Source organism: Schistocerca gregaria, chromosome 3, assembly GCF_023897955.1.
Source record: "Schistocerca gregaria isolate iqSchGreg1 chromosome 3, iqSchGreg1.2, whole genome shotgun sequence".
Taxonomy (NCBI): Eukaryota; Metazoa; Arthropoda; class Insecta; order Orthoptera; family Acrididae; genus Schistocerca; species Schistocerca gregaria.
This window is the reverse complement of record NC_064922.1, coordinates 389,134,829-389,156,271: the sequence shown is the minus strand read 5'-3', so window position 1 is coordinate 389,156,271 and position 21,443 is coordinate 389,134,829. Positions and strand designations below refer to the sequence as shown.

Genomic DNA, 21,443 nt, shown 5'->3' with positions numbered 1-21,443 from the left:
CAACTTTCCTTTTCATAATATTGTTAAGTAAATAAAATTATTTTAAAAATATTATGCTTCAAAAGTAATTTACATTATAAGTGGTCAAAACAATGTCAATTTATGTCAGTACAACATCACGAGCCTGAGAGGCGCGACTGCTAGGCAACGCTATACAGATCTTGTGGTACGCCGAGGGTTGAAAAGACCTTGCCCCGTACGACAGGATAAACGCTAGGAAAGAGAGCTGTTTCCAATGCCGCTGCGGCGCCTGGCAAGCCGTTAACTGCTGTGTGTGTGTGTGCACACAGGCCGTTCAACACGGTGGGCGCCCTGCAGCTGGCGAAGCGCGCAGTGGAGCGCCACTACGCCGTCGTGGGCGTGCTCGAGGAGCTCAACACGACGCTGGCCGTGCTCGAGCACTACGTGCCGCGCTTCTTCCGTGGCGCCGCCGACGTCTACTGGGGTAAGCGCGCACACTTTATCTGCTTACTCCGCCACGCGGAGGCTACTTCTCTTCTCTAATCTATTCGCAAAGGGTGTGAGGGGAAAAATCATTGGAGGTATGCTTTCGTGTTGTTGTTATCTTCAGTCCGTAGACTGCTTTGTTGCATCACTCGGTTCTAGCCCACACTGTGCAATCACGCTGGTAGTCATTTAATATTTATCAACTCGAAAAAATCGAACTGTGACCATGAATCTTTGTATATGTCTTTCACATCGATCCGTTAATGCGATACATTTTTCCCAACGATAGATCACGTGGTGCAAACTTCGCTTGTGGAAGTCTGCACTTCCCGCTGTTCGGGTAAATTTCCACCTAAAAAATCACCTTCCCGTCATTCTGGAAGTGTCTGCCACGCAATGGATTCTTCAGCCGAGGAAAAGGGTAGAAGTTACCGTGTACCACGTCAGGAAAATACGGGAATGCGACAAATCCCGAAATTCTAAGGAAGTGATAGCAGCAATATTTTCACTTATCCGTAAATCACTTTTGCAAGGATACTGGACATGCCTTGGTATTACAATTTAAGAACAACGAAAATAACGTAATACGACCACTTACGGATCGAGTTTAAGAATGGGATAGATAGTCCGCCGTGGCCTTATTGTAGGAACCATACCGGTATTTGTTGAACTGATTTAGAGAAATCACGGAACACTTAACCTGCCTACCACAAAGTGGTAACGCATCCTATACGTCTCGTCTGTTTTCAAACAATGGCTCTGAGCACTATGGGCCTTAACTTTTGAGGTCATCAGTCCCCTAGAATTCGAACCTGCGACATTAGCGGTCACGCGGTTCAAGACTGTAGCGCCTGGAACCGCTCTGCCACTCCGGCCGGCCGTCTGTTTTCGTTTGCACAGAAAACAGCACTAGTGTGTGTTATATGTATAAACCAAATGAACCTGATTTATAAGAAGAAAACTCTTTTTTATCTAAGTGTCGTCTACGTCACGGTCATGTGACATGTGTCTTGATATTCCACATCGTTGTCGGAAGGTTAAATCACGATGGCCGGATGAAAATTGGAAGCTCCAACCTCCCGGATACAAGGCCACTCTGTTTAAAACTCTGCTACATCATTCAGTTTATCCCAAGTGTACAATACTGTTTTCTAAAGAAGTTATTTTAATAATCTAACAGGTTGGTGCTACACTGTTCTTTCAGTTCTCACACTAAGTCACTGCCCACACGGTGCTTCATTAAGTAACACTACACATACTATTAGCTGACGTCAGGAGCACAGCAACGAAGTTTCGTTTCCACTGTGTGTGCCGCATCTAGCCATTTGCTAGCCTGAAAAATTGAGTCATCATCCCTCCATGATGAGTGAGACGTTGATGGCTTTCTGACTAAATTTCTCCGGAAAAAGAAGGAAAAAACATTGTGTGACAGTATTATGTGAAATGACAGACGTTTTATTGGCATTATTAGTTTTATGTATCAAATTTTTTAACAACCCCTACTCAGTTTTATCTAAAACTAATCCGTAACTCTACAGAATATAGTGCTTACCAGCTTCTTTTTAAGTGGCTTGTTTTAGTAACGTCTTTAAGAGAAGCAGTTATGACTATCTTGTGCAGAACGACCTGGACCGTTGTCGTAGATCAAAAGCACACCTTCAAACAGCTTCCCGTGACATTGCTTCTTGACAGCCTCCCATAACCTCGATAGGAGATTGTAGTAGCATGTTCATGTGACAGATTTCTCCTTTCGAGCATAATCTGTTAGCACCACGTCATGGCAGTCCAAGAAAGACTCAGCATCATCTTGTCTGATGACGGTTGGCTCTTCGCCCTTTTTCAACGGTGTTAACTCCACTCGTTTCAACTGATTGTTTTGTTCCCTTGTCTCGTAGTCACAGTAACGGTACTCGTCCACGGAGATTAGGCGGTTAAGGAAGGTATTTGGATTGGCCTGACACAGCTGCAAAAATTCCGCTTTGCAAGAAGACGAAAAATGACCTGTGACTTTTTCCACCCCTGCCTCGATTATGAGACGCCAGGGCCTCTTCTTCTCTCCTGATTCCCGAATTCTTCACAAACGGTGTGCTAACATCTTTCTTTGTCATTCAGACTTATCCGACCACACAGGAAACGTCTGCGCTATCTGACAACTGTGCTAAATGAGGGTATATTGCTGCAGTCCAGTCACACTAACCTGCATGGATAAATGCAGCATTGTTGCCTTTCTCAATGGACTGCGACATTTTCTTTTGGCTCTTCGGACGACATGCTACGGTACTGAGATTTCAGTGGGTACCTGCAGTGCAGGCTCATACAAAAAAGTTGATTACGTAGTTTTATTTTTTCGAAACGATAATTAAAAATTTATGACAATTCCTTGATGTCTCATGATGTGACCTGCCAATCTAATCTTTCTCTTAGTAAAAGTTGTGCCACAAATTTCCTTCCTCTTCGATTCGATTCACTACCTCTTCATTATTTATTCAATTTTCTTATCTAATCTTCAGCATTTTTCTACAGTACCGCTTTTGAAAAGCTTAAGCAGTTTAACTAAATGCAAAGACAAATTATAAAAATACAGGAAATAAAACAGGAAAAGGCAATACAAACATCTAAAACTTAGACTGGTGGAAAATGCAAATTGGCAAAGCAGGCATAGGTAGAGGAGAAATACTAAACTGTAAAGTATGAATGGGTATAGAAAGGATGTAAATTTGAAGACGGAAATGCAGGAGGAAATACTTGAGCATGAGATAAGGGGCACGATGCAGTGAGAAGAATTTACTCGTAGCTGCCTATTTACTCCAGTCATACAAAGTAGGCTATAAGACGAACAGTTTTAACGTGTAACAAACATTGGAAGACCTTAATTTTTGACGACGGTAATACATGAGGCTCTCGAATTCTTTCTGTAGTTAGTAGTCAGCATTGCGTTGCGTATTTGTAATTGACTTTTGACGTGTCTTTAGCTTTCATAACTGTTTTATAAAGTACATCGTCTTAAATTTTTAAGCTCTGTGATCGTTCCTTTCTTTTCAATATTTTCACATGTTCCACCAAGTCATTCGCTCAAATTTTATTTTACCAAGGATTATTTATAAACGGTACACATCTCTGAAAATGGCTCGAAAGTCAATGACCACCGTAAGGAGGCAACAGATATCAGACTTCCGGAACGAGAGCAGCATACCGTTGAGAATGAAGTTCATAAGGATAATTATAACTGCGGCTAGTAATTGCATCCTGCTGTGCACTGTGGGAATTTCTGCGAATTACCCCTGTGCTATCGCAGGCAATTAAAATAATGCTGCAAAAAAGACTGCAATTGTTGCGGAAAACCAAGCAGTCTGAAGATTTTTAACCTTTCTGTTATCTGAAGGGCAACTGAATTGACTTCTTCATTACTTCCACTTCATTTAAACACCAGTTGCGAATTATGTCGTAAATTCACTAGGGACATCGTTTTTACATCAAGCCAAAGTGTTTTGCTGAGGAGACTTTACTTTTTTCTTATTTTCTTATACATTGTGGAACTGACTGGTGACTTTGTAACCACGAACGTAACACAGCAAAACAAATGCAACATTAAACCTCACTTTTTTCAGACAGGTCCGTCATTTTCCAGGCGTAGAATCCACGTTTACTGGATTCAGCATTCTCGGCAGGTGGTATGGTCTCGAAACAGACAGACCGTATAAGTGTTAAATATGAAAGAGAGAGTCCTGAACAGACTAGTCTGCATGTGGCCCATTAATATCATATTAGAGTGTCGCACCAGAAAACTATAGAGACCATATGGACTGCAGCATTTTATCCACACAGTGATGGCTTGCGTTCTGATACAGCTAACAAGGAGATGTAGCCTATTGTGCGTCACGCATTTGGATAAAATTACGCACAGAAGTCCATCAGAGGGAAACTAGCCCTATTCAGGGTTTTAGCTCAACAATTCAGTTTGTAGAAAATCTGTGTATCAGCTGTAATGACTGTGTCCCCTCGTTAAGCAGATCCCCTGGGATAGAGGTGAATGTTTCTGGCTCCGGATATGCGGATTCAGATTCAAATCCCTATATGAAATATATTTTTAACAAAAAGATCTACATCATTTGGTGTGGAAGAACTAACGCGAGTCATTCATTTGCTGTGTTGCTGCTTTCACGACAAGTCCCAGCCGAACCATTTCGAAATGTAAAACGTGCAGGTTGAATTAGTTCTTGGTACAGTGCAGTTTTTGTTCACTATGATTCACAACTTCAGACTCGTGAGACCGGTATATAAAGATTCCGTGAAATCAATATTAACTGCCAATCAAATGAAAGCTTGTCAGTATTTACAATTTCTTCCGTATGAAATGAATAAATCCACTTAAGATATTTAAATGCTGGTTCCTTGTGATAAACAATATTATACATTCAAAATATCGTCAAAATTGACTTGAATGAAACCCCACCATTGGCCCACTTGAACTGATCTCCAAGTATTTACTTAGAAAATGTAGATTTTTCTGCGTAGATTTTCTCAGAAACGTCGAAGAGTTGAACGAAAAGCTTGAATAGGTGCAATTTCTTTTAATCAAAACGACTATCAGTGCGACATTTCGTCGAAATCTGACATGATTGGCGAAATCTTCTTTTAAGATACCAGTACGACTATCTGAGACAATGTTCCGCTCTCCTGTACCTCTTATAAACTGTAAAATGTACTACAATATTGGGAAAATTCAATTCTTCAACGGCAATTACTGAATTGCTCTGATGGCCAGCAGATCTTTGATTTCGACATGGTCATCATCTTTCAGGAAAGAGATGTTTCCCTTTACTACGTGCTTCTGACAATGCAAACGGAATAGCCCCAATGCAAACGGAATAGCCGACATTCCAATTCATAGGAAGGACGATACCATCCTGGATCCACCACCTCGCGCCGTATTGTAACCGTGATCGCACACACGAAAGGTCCAGCAAGTGCCTACATACACTACTGGCCATTAAAATTGCTACACCACGAAGATGACGTGCTACATACGCAAAATTTAACCGACAGGAAGAAGATGCTGTGATATGCAAATGATTAGCTTTTCAGAGCATTCACACAAGGTTGGCGCCGGTGGCGACACCTACAACGTGCTGACATGAGGAAAGTTTCCAACCGATTTCTCATACACAAACAGCAGTTCACCGGCGTTGCCTGGTGAAACGTGTTTGTGATGCCTCGTGTAAGGAGGAGAAATGCGTACCATCACGTTTCAGACTTTTATAAAGGTCGAATTGTAGCATAACGCGATTGCGGTTTATCGTCTCGCGACATTGCCGCTCGCGTTGGTCGAGATCCAACGACTGTTAGCAGAATATGGAATCGGCGGGTTCAGGAGGGTAATACGGAACGCCATGCTGGATCCCAACGGCCTCGTATCACTAGCAGTGGAGATGACAGACATCTTATCCGCATGGCTGTAACGGATCGTGCAGCCACGTCTCGATCCCTGAGCCAACAGATGGGGATGTTTGGAAGACAACAACCATATCCACCAACAGTTCGACGACATTCGCAGCAGCATGGACTATCAGCTGGGAGACCATGAGTGCCGTTACCCTTGACGCTACATCACAGACAGTAGCGCCTGCGATGGTGTTCTCAACGACGAACCTGGGTGCACTAATGGCAAAACTTCATTTTTTTGGATGAATACAGGTTCTGTTTACAGCATCATGATGGTCGCATCCGTGTTTGGCGACATCGTGGTGAACGCACATTGGAAGCGTGTGTTCGTCATCGCCATACTGGCGTATAATCCGGCGTGATGGTGTGGGCTTGTTCGCATTGACGGCACTTTAAACAGTGGACGTTACATTTCAGATGTGTTACGACCCGTGGCTCTACCCTTCATTCGATCCCTGTGAAACCCTACATTTCAGCAGGTTAATGGACGACCGCATGTTGCTGGTCATGTACGGGCCTTTCTGGATACAGAAAATGTTAGACTCCCGGCCCTGGTCAAAGATGGCCGAGAAACTGGCTCGTCACAATACACCACTCACTACTCTTGATGAACTGTGGTATTGTGTTCAAGCTGCATGGGCAGCTATACCTGTACACGCCATCTAAGCTGTGTTTGACTCAATGCCCAGGCGTATCAAGGCCGTTATTACGGCCAGAGGTGGTTGTTCTGCGTACTGATTTCTCAGGATCTATGCACCCAAATTGAGTGTAAATGTAATCACATGTCAGTTCTAGTATAATACACTCCTGGAAATGGAAAAAAGAACACATTGACACCGGTGTGTCAGACCCACCATACTTGCTCCAGACACTGCGAGAGGGCTGTACAAGCAATGATCACACGCACGGCACAGCGGACACACCAGGAACCGCGGTGTTGGCCGTCGAATGGCGCTAGCTGCGCAGCATTTGTGCACCGCCGCCGTCAGTGTCAGCCAGTTTGCCGTGGCATACGGAGCTCCATCGCAGTCTTCAACACTGGTAGCATGCCGCGACAGCGTGGACGTGAACCGTATGTGCAGTTGACAGACTTTGAGCGAGGGCGTATAGTGGGCATGCGGGAGGCCGGGTGGACGTACCGCCGAATTGCTAACACGTGGGGCGTGAGGTCTCCACAGTACATCGATGTTGTCGCCAGTGGTCGGCGGAAGGTGCACGTGCCCGTCGACCTGGGACCGGACCGCAGCGACGCACGGATGCACGCCAAGACCGTAGGATCCTACGCAGTGCCATAGGGGACCGCACCGCCACTTCCCAGCAAATTAGGGACACTGTTGCTCCTGGGGTATCGGCGAGGACCATTCGCAACCGTCTCCATGAAGCTGAGCTACGGTCCCGCACACCGTTAGGCCGTCTTCCGCTCACGCCCCAACATCGTGCAGCCCGCCTCCAGTGGTGTCGCGACAGGCGTGAATGGAGGGACGAATGGAGACGTGTCGTCTTCAGCGATGAGATCGCTTCTGCCTTGGTGCCAATGATGGTCGTATGCGTGTTTGGCGCCGTGCAGGTGAGCGCCACAATCAGGACTGCATACGACCGAGGCACACAGGGCCAACACCCGGCATCATGGTGTGGGGAGCGATCTCCTACACTGGCCGTACACCTCTGGTGATCGTCGAGGGGACACTGAATAGTGCACGGTACATCCAAACCGTCATCGAACCCGTCGTTCTACCATTCCTAGACCGGCAAGGGAACTTGCTGTTCCAACAGGACAATGCACGTCCGCATGTATCCCGTGCCACCCAACGTGCTCTAGAAGGTGTAAGTCAACTACCCTGGCCAGCAAGATCGCCGGATCTGTCCCTCATTGAGCATGTTTGGGACTGGATGAAGCGTCGTCTCACGCGGTCTGCACGTCCAGCACGAACGCTGGTCCAACTGAGGCGCCAGGTGGAAATGGCATGGCAAGCCGTTCCACAGGACTACATCCAGCATCTGTACGATCGTCTCCATGGGAGAATAGCAGCCTGCATTGCTGCGAAAGGTGGATATACACTGTACTAGTGCCGACATTGTGCATGCTCTGTTGCCTGTGTCTATGTGCCTGTAGTTCTGTCAGTGTGATCATGTGATGTATCTGACCCCAGGAATGTGTCAATAAAGTTTCCCCTTCCTGGGACAATGAATTCACGGTGTTCTTATTTCAATTTCCAGGAGTGTATATTTGTCCACCGATTACCCGTTTATCATCTGCATTTCCTCTTGGTGTAGCAATTTTAATGGCCAGTAGTGTATTACACAGATTGACTGGGAACGCAAATACGCTTGCCGCACGATCTTACACTCCTCTCAAGTTGAGATCTATCTTGATAGTAAGATCTGTATAAGGACTGTTATCGCGTCCCATTTCTTAACACTACCACATGGTATGGTCACAGCGAGTTTGCTGAAATGTCAGTCACACGTTGTCTTCAGTCGGATGATACGACTCTTTCGAATCACATCTACGGTTTCTATCTGGCATTGTCCACTATACATCTACGTTACCACTCTGCAATTCACGCTTAAGCGTTTGGCACAGAACTCATAGAACCGCTTTCGGACTGTTGCTTATTATCGAGCGATCGTTGCATTCATCGGCCGTAGATGTATTACCGTTGTGATGTTATCAACGATTCCAATAGGTACAGCGTTGTAATGACACACTTATTCAATGATACCGTACCGATATGTAACGCTTTCAACAGAAAACCACTCTATTGAACAGCTATTTCGAAAATAGCTAACAATTTCGAAATCCAGAAAAAATTATTTAATAACATAAGCGTAACAGAGATGCTAGGAAAACTGTCGCTTATTTTCATATCTAACAGTCCAAATACGTATTTTAAACTGTTACAACATTATAAAGTGGAACATTTCTTGAAAACCGACATGCAGGTGTGCAACGTGATTGAACATCGCCACACATACGAGGAAGTATTATAGCGTCAAATGGAACCGTCTACTGTACAGGGATGTCCAGAGATATAACTCACTTCCTGAGTCATTTCGCCGTTTTTATAGGCACAAATTTCGTTGCAAGCGATTGTAGTCAGAGTGCACGTCTTCAATCAAAAACTTTCCCATTAACGCAGTTATTCTGTAACACACAGCGAAAGCAATGTGATATGGGTGAATAGCGGCGACGGTCCAGGTGGTGAACAGAAACTGCTGTGTCATTTTCAACAATTGGCTCTCAGGTAAGACCGCCACGCCACGAGGAGCGGTACATTCTTGTTACGAAAGACAGCCCCAGAAGACAGAAGAAGAGATGAGTCATTGCACCTACGACTGCACCTATTTCCCAACTAACTTTCTGTCAATGACTGCACGTTGTGGTGTTTCCTTCTTCGATGGCTAGCCTTAAAAAATTTCTTCAAAAGGTTAAAAAATATCACAATGTGTCCTATGTGTGGGCATTTGGGCCTGCAAAACGGATAAGTCAGTTTAATCCGCCAAAAAGGTTATGGCCAGATTATATAAGACGCAAAAGCGATTCTTCTTACCGATTACCTTCGAAAGGCTATGCTCAGTTAGGTGGGATGCGACTGGATAGGCGACAGGATTTTCATACTTTCCATTTTCTTCAGCTTTTGCTTAATCTCTGGTGTCCTCATTACCTCCCCTCGCATGTCGTACATCCATAACTACAATAAAAGATCTGATACTTGCACTATGCACAACACTAAATCTCTCTCCATCTCCTCCTCCATTTCATCTGACTCTGCAAGAAACTAAACTGTAGCTTGCTTCTTACCCTAAACAAGGCTGCATTAAAGGGAGATTAAAGCTTCACCTGTTCTCTTCGACGTAGCGTCTTTCTCGACTAGTTATCCGGCTGCGAACCAGTATTTCTGCAACATTATGTTGTGCGTGCTTTAGTCATTCCTACCCATTTCCGTTTTCCGTCTTCTGTTTCCTTTACTAACATTGCCCAATTAGTTCTCGCTTTTCTCCAGAGCACCAAATATCTTTTCAGGTTTGATTCCTTCTTAACTGCTGTCAAACATTTCTATTAGATGTCATTACTCTTTTTCGGAAAAAAATGTTATGAGAAGATTACTTAACACAGTGTTAAATGGACTGGCTTGAGTAATATACAATACTTTCGTTCATCTAAATCTACATCACACTACGCAAACCACGTAACGGTGTGCGGCAGAGGTTACTTCTGGTACCACTAACTGATCACCCTTCCAATCGCGAATGTCGCGTTGGGATAATGATTGTCGGTAGCCGCTGTATTAGCTCAATTTCTCAAATTTTCACGTCGTGATCTTGGCCGTGAGATGTATGTAGAAGGAAGTAATATGTTGCTCGATTCTTGGCGAAAAATCTTCTCGCGAAATTTCAATAGTAAACCTCTCTGTGATGCACAACGCCTCTCTTGTAACGTCTGCCACTGGAGTTTGTTGAGCACCTCTGTAACGCTCTCGCACCGACTAAGAGATCCAGGGACGAAACACACCTCCTCGTTGGATCTTCTCCATCTCTTATGTCAGTCTTACCTGGTAAGGATCCCATATTGATGAACAGGGTTCAAGAATCGGTCGAACAAGCGCCTTACAAGTAACTTCCTTCGTGGATGAGTTGCATTTCATTCAGATTCCTCCAGTGAAATTGCCTGCCATCTGCTTTTCCTACTATTGGTTTATGTGGTCATTCTACTCCAGGTCGCTCTGGATAAGTACTCCTAGATATTTTGCGGTCGAAACTGTTTTCAGCAGTTCGTCATCAATACTGCAGTTGATGTTCCATTTACACACATCAAAAAAAGTTTTACGTCATCTCGGTTCCCAGAACTCCTGAAGACAGACCTTAACTGTGGATATTGTATGACAGACACAGTCCTTTTGAGATGTCACTAGACACGCCCAAAGAGGTAAACAACCATGCATCGGCGGCCGCACTGGCCGAGCGATTCTAGGCGCTACAGTCTGGAAACGCGCGACCGCTCCGGTTGCAGTTTCGAATCCTGCCTCGGGCACGGATGTGTGTGATGTCCTTAGGTTAGTTAGGTTTAAGTAGTTCTAAGTTCTAGGGGACTAATGACCTCAGAAGTTAAGTCCCACAGTGCTCAGAGCCATTTGAACCATTTTTTTTTGAACCATGCATCAACAGCGCCTCTTACACGGAGGGGCTCCGACAGCCGATCAGTTCCTGTCATTCCACTAGGAAGGATGTACACGGTTCGTGTTGTCTGTAGTTCAACCATGCCTAGACGGTCTATACCGCGGTTTGATCGCGTCCGCATTGTTACTTTGTGCCAGGAAGGCCTCTCAACAAGGGAAGTGTCCAGGCGTCTCGGAGTTAACCACAGCGATGCTGTTTGGACACGGGGGAACTGTCAATGACATGCCTCGCTCAGGCCGCCCAAGGGCTACTACTGCAGTGGATGACCGTTACCTACGGATTATGGCTCGGAGGAACCCTGACAGCAACGCCACCATGTTGAATAATGCTTTTCGTGCAGCCATAGGACGTCGTGGTATGACTCAAATTGTGCGCAATAGGCTGCATGATGCGCAACTTCACTCCTGGTGTCCTTGGCGAGGTCCATCTTTGCAACCACGGCACCATGCAGCGCGGTACAGATGAACCCAACAACATGCCGAATGGACCGCTCAGGATTGGCATCACGTTCTCTTCACCGATGAATGTCGCATAGGCCTTCAACCAGACAATAGTCGGAGACGGGTTGAAGGCAACCCGATCAGGCTGAACGCCTTAGACACATTGTCCACCGAGTGCAGCAAGGTGGAGGTTCCCTACTGTTTTGGGGTGGCATTATGTGGGGTCGACGCATGCCGCTGGTGGTCATGGAAGGCGCCGTAACAGCTGTACGATACGTGAATGCCATCCTCCGACCGACAGGGTAACTATATCGGCAACATGTTAGCGAGGCATTCGTCTTCGTGCACGACAATTAGCGCCCCCAAATCGCACACATCTTGTGGATGACTTCCTTCAGAATAACGACATCGCTCGACTAGAGTGACCAGCATGTTCTCCAGACATGAACCCTATCTAACATGCCTGGGATAGATTGAAAAGGGCTGTTTATGGACGACATGACCCACCAACCACTTTGAGGGATCTTCGCTGCCTCGCTGAGGGGCAGTCTGTACCAACAGTGCCTTGATGAACATGGGGATAATACGCCACGACGAATACAGGCATTCGTCAGTGGAAGAGGATATCCAGTAGTATGTCCTCTTGCATGTGCTATTGGGTATTAGAGGTACCGGTGTGTACAGCAATACCAGTGTATACAGCAATCTGGACCACCACCCCTGGGGTCTCGCTGTAATGTCGTAAAACATTCAATGTGTGGTTTTCATTAGCAATAAAAAGGGCGGAAAAGATGTTTAGGTCGATCTCTATCCCAATTTTCAGTACAGGTTCCGGAACTGTCGGAACCGAGGTGATGCAAAACTCTCTTTGATGTGTGTATTTACGTACAGGATCAACTGCCAAAGCCTACATCATATATCAATCCTCTGCAAGCCATTCGGCAAATCGATACTGTCTCCTGGTGTTGTTATTTTCCTATAGACAACCACATCATCTGCAAACAGTATTTGAAGAGATTCCGACGCATTCTACTAGGTTATTTATATACACTGTAAACAGTAACGGTCCTATGACACTTCCTTGGGATACTCCGGAAATTATCTTTACAACTGTCGATTCTGTTCGGTTAAGGACGACTGGTTGTGTTCCACAGGCAAGGAAGTCTTAAATCCAGACGAAAAATGTGGTCCGATAATGTTAAGTTCATGCGGGACGGTGTCAAATGCCTTCCTGAAGTCAAGGAATACGGCACCAACCTCAGCTCCGTTGTCTGCAGAGCTATGGATCTCACGCGAGAACAGTTACGCAAGATCTCCGCTTGCAGAATCTGTGTTGATATAATATAGAGGAGGTTTTCACCCTACAAAAACGTCATAATTCTTGAGCATAAAACTTGTTACATAATTGTACAATAGATTGACGTAAAATGATAAAGGCCTATAATTATGTGCATCTGACCTACGACTCTTCTCGAAAACGGAATGACTTGAGCCTTTTTCCAGTCGCTAGGTATCCTTCGTTTCTCCATCGATCTACGATAAACTGCTGCTAAAAGGGAAGCAAGTTCTTTCGCATAATCCTCGTAGAATCTTATAGATATCTCATCCGGTCCCGATGCCTTTCCAGTACTAAACAATTGTAGTTCCATTTCTACACCGCGATCAGTTACCGCAATATCTGCTATTTCGGCGTTCGTACGACGATGGAGGGAGCGTATAACAGTCTTCGACGACGAAACAATTTCATAAGACCGAATTTAGTGTTTCGGAATTCTCTCTGTTATCTTCCGTTTCCGTGTCTGTATGGTCACTGAGTGACTGAACAGACGTTTTCGAATAGCTTACTGATTTTTAAATAAGACCAAAATATCTCAGTGTTTTTACTAAGATCGGTTGACAAAATTTTGCTGTCAAAGACACTGAACGCTTCTCTCATTTTCTCAAGTGACTCTAAGCACTCTGGGACTTAACATCTGAGGTCCTCAGTCCCCTAGACTTAGAACTACTTAAACTTAACTAACCTAAGGACATTAAACACATCCATCCCCGAGGCAGGATTCGAATCTGCGACCGTAGCAGCAGCGCGGTTCCGGACTGAAGCGCCTAGAACCTCTCGGTCACAGTGGCCGGCTCCCATTTTCTCCTTATGCTCATTTTCGCATCGTTCAACTTTTGTCAGCTAGGTTTTGACTTATTCTGAACCTGTGATGGGATCTGTTTACGTAGCAGTTTTCTAACACTGCTATCAAACCACAGTGGGCCTTTCCCATCCTTTAAGATCTCGCTCGGAACGGAGCTTTTGAATGTTTTTCCATTTTTGCTCCACATCTTTATCCTCAACACTGAGTATTTACTGTTAACCAATCAGATATTATACAGTTTGTATCCTGTCACTCTTGCTAAGCAAATTCAGGGTGAACATTAATAAAACCGGCCAGCTGCAGGGACTGATTCCTGACTGAAAACGGAAGAAGAAAGATCCTATGAACATGTGTCTGGAAATGGACAGTGAGCGTGCAACGACAGACAATCTTCACGGAACACAGAACAGAACGGTATCGTATCCATGCCACAACAGATGTTGGCTTCCATGCGACGCATTGCACGCATTCACACTTGGCACCATGGATTGCCGCACTCTTTCGCAGGTTCCGGTCTCTCTCCGTATAGCGTCACAGGCATGCTGTTGAAGGGTCTGCATACAGTGCTTTTCAGATGCTCCCAGAGGTAAAAATCCAGAGGGTTTAAGTCCCGTCATCTAGCAGACCATGCTACAGGGCCTCCGCTTTCTACACAACATCCGAGGAAGATGATGTTGAAGTGTTGGCGAACGGTAATGCAGAAGTGGAGTGGTGCTCTATCATGCAGAAACCACATAACCTGTCGTATCGATAAAGGCACATTCTCAACGAGCCTAGGCAGAGCATTCAGCAGGAATAATAACCGGTCCGAGTATGTGGTCGCCAATAATCCCTGCCCACACATTGATGCTGAATCGATGCCGATGAGAAGCTTCAACCATACCCCGATGACTATAGCCCACGTATTGATGATATGTCGGTAAAGAGGAATGATGACAGAAATCCCATAACTGTGATGGTCTCGTGCATAAACCATTTATAAAATCCTTCCTGTAGAGGGAAATGCTTTGCTGATAATCCTTGCACTCGTTGCAGGTGATAGGGATAGTAGCGGTTGTCAAGTAGGATACGCATAATCGCACTTTGGCTTGCGGTATGTTGGCAGACCACTTGCTTGGAACTTCTACTAGGATTGTAGCCCCATGGAATTAATTTGGGCAAAGGGTTCAGGCTATATGGGAGGAAAAAAACATTCAAGATAACGTGCACTGAATCGCTTGTGCATGAGGGGAAAGAAAATATCCCACCTATAACGAGGGCATAGTCTGTGTGGCATGCTGAGAAGCTTCAGAAAGAAGAATTTGACAGGGAACTGCAGAGGAATATAAGCCTTTAACCTATCACTGTAAATTTACAATCATATTGTTCGGAAACAGACTCAAATAGAAGTGACGATGGTATTACAACGTAGACCTTGGAACAAAGTAATCATATTTAAAGACTCGCGGTTTAAACAACGTGTTTGTCAACTTATCAGTTGCATACATAATAATGATGACTTCCTAGCCTTTTTTTAATGATTTCGTATCCTTTGAATTATGCAAACTATAATGCTGTCCGAACAGAAGTTGGTTGTATCTGATGACCGTGCAGCTTCTCTAGAATGAAATGATAATTAAATGACACCCTAGCTGCAAACAGGCGTTGATATACATCATTGGGGACATATTGAAAATGTGTGCCTCGGCCGGGACTCGAATCCAGGATCTCCTGCTTACATGGCAGACGCTCTATCCACTGAGAGCACAGAGGATAGTGCGCCTTACACGCTCGCCGTGAGACCCACATTGCCAACATGTCCACACCGCTATATTCGTAGTGTGCCTAATAGATGTTTGCCCATCACACTCATTAGAAGTTAAGCTTCTCCCACCATGTTGTATGATCTAGTAACATGAGAGAATGCAACTGGATAAATTCGTCAGAAGTCCGATACTTCCACACGTAAACACCTGTCATTTTCAAGACACGAACTGGATGAGGCCCTAAAATGACAGTATAACTCTTACTTGTCGAAGTATTGATGGTTTTTGATGTTATGGGTCAGCATTACCTGGAGTTATTCGGATGATGGTTAACTGTTTGCTTTACCAATGGGTTATAAATGCAGTCTCTCACTGAAATGTCGAACGAGTTAGTTTACATTCATAATGCCCATTAACAGTGAAAACATGACAACTTACTGACCATTTTTACGATAGTCTTTTCCATTAGTATTTCCTACCTTTAATTCTTTTTTTACGCACAGTGATTACACTTAACTATAGTCAAACACATCCACGCACACGACTTATACATTTTTTTTTTTAAATTCTGTTGAGTAGAAGTGGTTGTCAAGCAAATATGATGATTTCGGTTTGTGCTTGAAGGTAGTTATGTTGTGTATTAAATTTTTACTTATAATACAGTTCAATTCACAATAAATGATAATTCTTGCAAGCAGTTTCAATGATCTTGTCGTTAGACAATTGTCATTTTGATAAAAATTGTACTTCATGTCTTCACAAAGCTGCGTCAACTGTTCGCGACTCCCGGAGTCGCACGGAGTAAATCTGTGCGCTGTGCAGCAGTGGACGTAACATCGTCAAGACGTGAACTAATATTTCTCTCATGATGATTGATAGAAATAAGTTTTAATATTCACTAGATTTGAACTATAATGCGATGTACCATAGACAAACGAGCCTGATAGTTGTCCGCAGCAACGCAGTTCACAACGTGGACTTTGCCCGCTCTCTGCTACCCCGCATGCACATTTCTCCTTCCCTCATGCTTCCTTTCTGCTCCGCCTGTATGCGTGGAAGCGCCGTCCTATGTGACGCGGGCTATAGCCAGGTTGTGCTTGATTTTGGGAGATTCCCATAGTGACCTTGTTGTATACTGGCTAAAACTTACACTTCAGCCAATCAACCCAAAAAATGTAGCTTACAAAATATGCTTTGCTCAGCTTTAGTTACGTCAGTTTAAATGAAAGAAATAGAAAGCATGAAAATAATATAATGAATCCTTTAACACGATCAGCTACGAAATTATGTGGACAAACGAAGTGTCATCAGAGTTGAATAAGTGTTTTTGTATTTATTTATTCTCTGTTTCTCCACTTCGAGGAGCTTCATTCTGACATATATTGTTGGTTACTTTTGTAGATATTCAACAGATTTTTTTCTCAATTGTTCCATATTAAATTTTAGATTTTTAACTTTCAGTGGCAACCTAACATTAATAGAATGTGAATAGTCTGTCTGTGAATATTTTCTAGATACATTTTAACTTGTTGGATACCACGTATTTAATCATGTGAGAATTTAAAACTGTTGAAATAAAACGGGGGCTAGCTTATTTGTGCTAATAAAAATGGCTCTAAGCACTATGGGACTTTACTTCTGAGGTTATCAGTCTCCAAGAACTTAGAACTACCTAAACCTGACTAACCTAAGGACATCACACATATCCATGCCCGAGGCAGGATTCGAACCTCCAACCATAGCACCAGTGCGATTCCGAGCTGAAGAACCTAGAATCGCTCGGCCACAGCGGCCGACTTTGTGCTAATAATATTAAAGTTGTGCTTCGGATGTGCTACTGAAATAGCTTATTCTTTAGATATCAGCGTAATCTTTAGACGTCAAAGTAATGTACAGTAATGGATGACTATCAGCTGTCAGAGATTAAGCAAGTTGTGAATGGTGGGCTCCATGTGGTTCCCAAGTTGTGCAGTGACCGTAAGTCATGAAATTACAAATAAGCAGCAAGCAGTCGCAAAAACTTATTTTGTTTATTTACTTTTGGAAATCGATTTCAACTGATTAACAGCTATCATCGGTGCTTTCAACGAATATGTGCCCTGAGTAGTAACACTGTCTTAAGCAGAGGTTTGACCTCTGCAAAAGTAAATAAAGAGGACATGGTTTTGCGACCGACTGCTGCTTATTTGATAATTTTAAGTAAGTTTTGTTACATCCTGTCAGCATTAGTTTTTAGGCAGAAGACGTTTTCAAACTTACCGAATTAATTATATAATAAAATCGAACAAGTGCGTATCTTTTGATTGCATTGACTTAGAAGCTTAATTCTTTTTACATCGCCAATAAAACGCAGACCTTAGTATTTGGCATAAACTTCAACTCGACACTTCTAACCGTTTTTGAGAAAAAGTTATCTTCTCTGAAGGACGAACAGACAGAGAGACTGACAACAAAATGTTCCCATAGGAGTTCAGTTTTTACCGGTTGAGGTACGGAACCGTAAGATATGCCAGTTCTATAATCTTACTCTTTCCCGAATACATTTCTGTGGAAACTCATGGCTGTGCCATTTTGCTTTGGCTCGTTTAGTGACGAACTGCGGTACCGTGGTACATGGACTGCAATGTGTATCAGGACTGCAGGCATGTACCTCCAAACAATTGCGCAACTTTATTTTTTCGACGTGATAAATACAAACTTGTGACAACCCCTCGTACATCCTATCGCCAGATTTTGATAGCTGTTTACTACCACAAACCGTTATTTATACGGCTTCCATTTTGAAAACATGTTGCAGGTGAGATGGAGCGCTTCATCCGCATAAATCGCAACATGTTCAAACCGCCGGTGCGTGAGGAGGTGAAGGATCTGGTGCGCGCCAACTTCACGCGCGAGACGGAGTTCTACCAGTTCTGCAGGCAGCGGCTGCACCGCCAGCTGCTCGCGCTGCGCCTCCCCTCCTGACGGGCCGGCTCCCCCCACCACCGCCACCGGCGCCGTCCCCAGCCAACGGAGGGCGCCCGGAGCCAGCCTCAAGACTGATCTGCCGCTCGTGGACTGTGCCTCACTCCCCTGCACGTGTGTCCAGGCACACGATCTGACTTCTTCCGCTGTGCGGATTTCATTCAACGTCCATGAATCCATTAAAGTGACGACGGTGTGTCCAGATCACCCAGAAACATTGTGTACCATAGCAGAGCGCTCATAACAAACGTGTGCAGAGAGAAAACGAGAATACTCCGCAGTGTGAAATCTTCACCTATATTCCATACGCTACCTTGCACTGTGTGGTGGAGGGTACTTGTAGCGTCACTATCACATGTTTAATTCTTCTTGAGACATAGTCTCCTGAAATTTCAGTAGTAAAATTCTCCAAAATGAAAAAATCCTCCCTGTGGTGTCTACCAATGCAGTTTGTTGAGCATCTTCTTCATCTATCACATTTACAATCGTAACAAAACATACCAGATGCTGTTGGATATTCCCCTCGCCCCTCCACCCTCTCCAGGTTGTTAAATGTTCCAAACTTACAAGTAATACTCAAAAATCAGACAAGTGATCTTCAAGTCACTTGTTTTGTAGATGAATTATGTTTCCTTGGGATTCTTCCAATGACTGTCAGCCTGACATCTGCTCCAATATTGTGATAATTTCACTTTGGATCACTCCAGATGGTTGCTCCTTCACATTTTATGGTTGTTACTGTTTCTATGATTTATGACCAATATTTTAATTCAAAAATAATGGACCTATTCAACTACTAATGCACAATATATGTAACATTTAATTACATTCAGAATCAATTGCCAGACCCCACACCAGTTATTAATTCTCTGCAAGTCTTTCTGGATTTCTCTGCATTTTTTGGGTGTTGCAATCTTCCTGCAGATGACAGCATTGACCAAAACCAGCCTCACAGAGCTTATATTACCCACTAGACCATTTAGACACATTGCAAATAGTAACAGCCTTATAATGTTCATTTGGAGTACTTCTGAAATTATGTTTTGCATATTGATTTTGTCTCATTAAGATCAATGTAGTTAGTGCTGTATCTGAGGAACTCCAAAATCCCATCACAAAACTAATCCAGCACTCAGTAAGCTCATATTTTGGTCATTAATTGATAGTGCAGGACTTCTCCAGATGTTCTTTCTGCCGACTGCCAATTCTGGGGCCATTTTCAGACTGGAAGGGGGGGGGGGGGGATACTGTTTCCACTTTTGGTTCTCTCTTTACAAGCTACTATACTCAGAACACTACCGCTATCAATTATGCATACAATTTGTTATTTCCTTTGTCACACACAATGAAATCTACATTGGCAAATAGCCATTAGTATATCAGTACTAGCAGAATAATCAACATGAAATTTTCAATGTTTATCAGTTACACTGTTGCCTAGTGCATCACATCATATACTGTCCCTTGCTAATGGCATTGCCCTATCTATAGCCTCATGAGTTGCATACCATGAATGTCCATATTAATAACCAACTGCATATTTTTTTATCTTCATTGTTCTTAAATGTGTACTGTTGTATTTACGTCATTGGTAACTTACAGTATCTTATACAAGCAAATGAAACATGAAACTGATTGACAACAATGTAAAAGGTAATGTAATTTTGGTATCCGGTATCTTCCTACATGTTTTCAACAGCAAGGTGGCAAGGAATAGAAGCACCACAATTCCTCCTACATAATAGGTTAAAGATAATGATAATGCTATCATTCAGCAGCCTTTAGGTAAGCTGATAAATCAGTGCAGTTGCTTATCTTCACAGACTTCTTAGAGTGCAAGAAAACATTAGTAAAGGCTTTTCTTGGAACAAAATAGGAGTGAAAAAGCCCTACTGATCAAGGCTGTTTATTGAGCCAGAGCCCCAACCTGGAAACTTGGCTTTTGCAAGCAATGCTCTTAATCAACTGAACTATCCCAGCATGACCTACAACATCATATCCATAATTCTATTCTTAGTGAACACATAAAAAACAAATTCATAAGGCCTTGTTCTCAAATTTTTAACCCCAACATATTTATAATTCTTTGCAATACAATGAACTTCTGTGCAGCATTAATCCTGTGAAAGAAATCATTAAGAGGCAATGCTAAAGCATCAGGAAAGAAATATATAACTGCCGTAAGGAGTTCAATTGTCTCACTGAAGACTATCAGCATTTCAGACACTAGTTTCTTGGAAATGATAAATAAAGGCATTCCAAAATAAATGAATGTGTTAAGTACTGTATCTTCTACTGGCTATAATTTGTTTGACCACACTGATTTATTAGTGTTAACAGACATCAATTGAATGTTGTTTAAGTATATAAAGACACACACCTGTATCACTATAACTTTCATTACTCTAAGATCTTTCAGAAACTTAGCAAAGTCACTCTAACTGAAATGAAGATACATAGTGTGTGAAATAAAGTTGTTGACTATCTTTTCTGTATATATATTCATGTCCACATGATGAATGGCAGAGGAACAAACAGAAAACGATAAATAATTCAATGTACTTGTGCTCTCTCGTACTGATAAGAAAATGTGCTGAACAAATTGATGACCGGATTTACACAATAACAAAAACCAATATATATTGTGCACAAGAAGACGAATGTATTCATTGTTGAAGTTCTGGGTAGTAATGGTCACTATAAAATTCATAACATTCCATTATTCAACATATTCACAAAACAATGCCTACATTTCATTGATGAGCTATCATCCATTGTTTTTTTAACAAAGAAGAGAAAGTTTGTAAATTATCATAAATGTATTTTTTAGAAACAAAATAAATTTTTTAAGAAAAAGTCTCATTAATTTGTTATTAAGATTTAAGTGTTTTAACTCCACAAACTTTTTTAATGCTACATGAAAGTATTGAAAGAATAGTGCTGCATACTCTCTCATCCATTCCTTCCAGACTATGAGACAGACTATCAAAGTGTGACTAAATGGCGCACAAGTACACAAAATTTTCCAACAGGAAATATCCACTCATGAAGATTTGGAATAACAAAAAAGAAGGAATTAAAATCTC

General features: G+C 43.1%; 1 protein-coding gene across 1 annotated transcript in view; it reads left to right on the top strand.

Moving 5' to 3' along the window:
* The window catches only part of LOC126354621 (heparan sulfate 2-O-sulfotransferase pipe), a 240,771-nt gene extending 219,548 nt beyond the window's left edge, over nucleotides 1–21,223 (top strand). The window contains exons 8-9 of the mRNA XM_050004385.1: nucleotides 291–445; nucleotides 18,191–21,223. Coding sequence (XP_049860342.1) covers nucleotides 291–445; nucleotides 18,191–18,357 — 322 coding nt within the window. The 3' untranslated portion in view covers nucleotides 18,358–21,223. The remainder of the gene's footprint in view (nucleotides 1–290; nucleotides 446–18,190) is intronic.
* The last annotated feature ends 220 nt before the right edge of the window (nucleotides 21,224–21,443 follow it).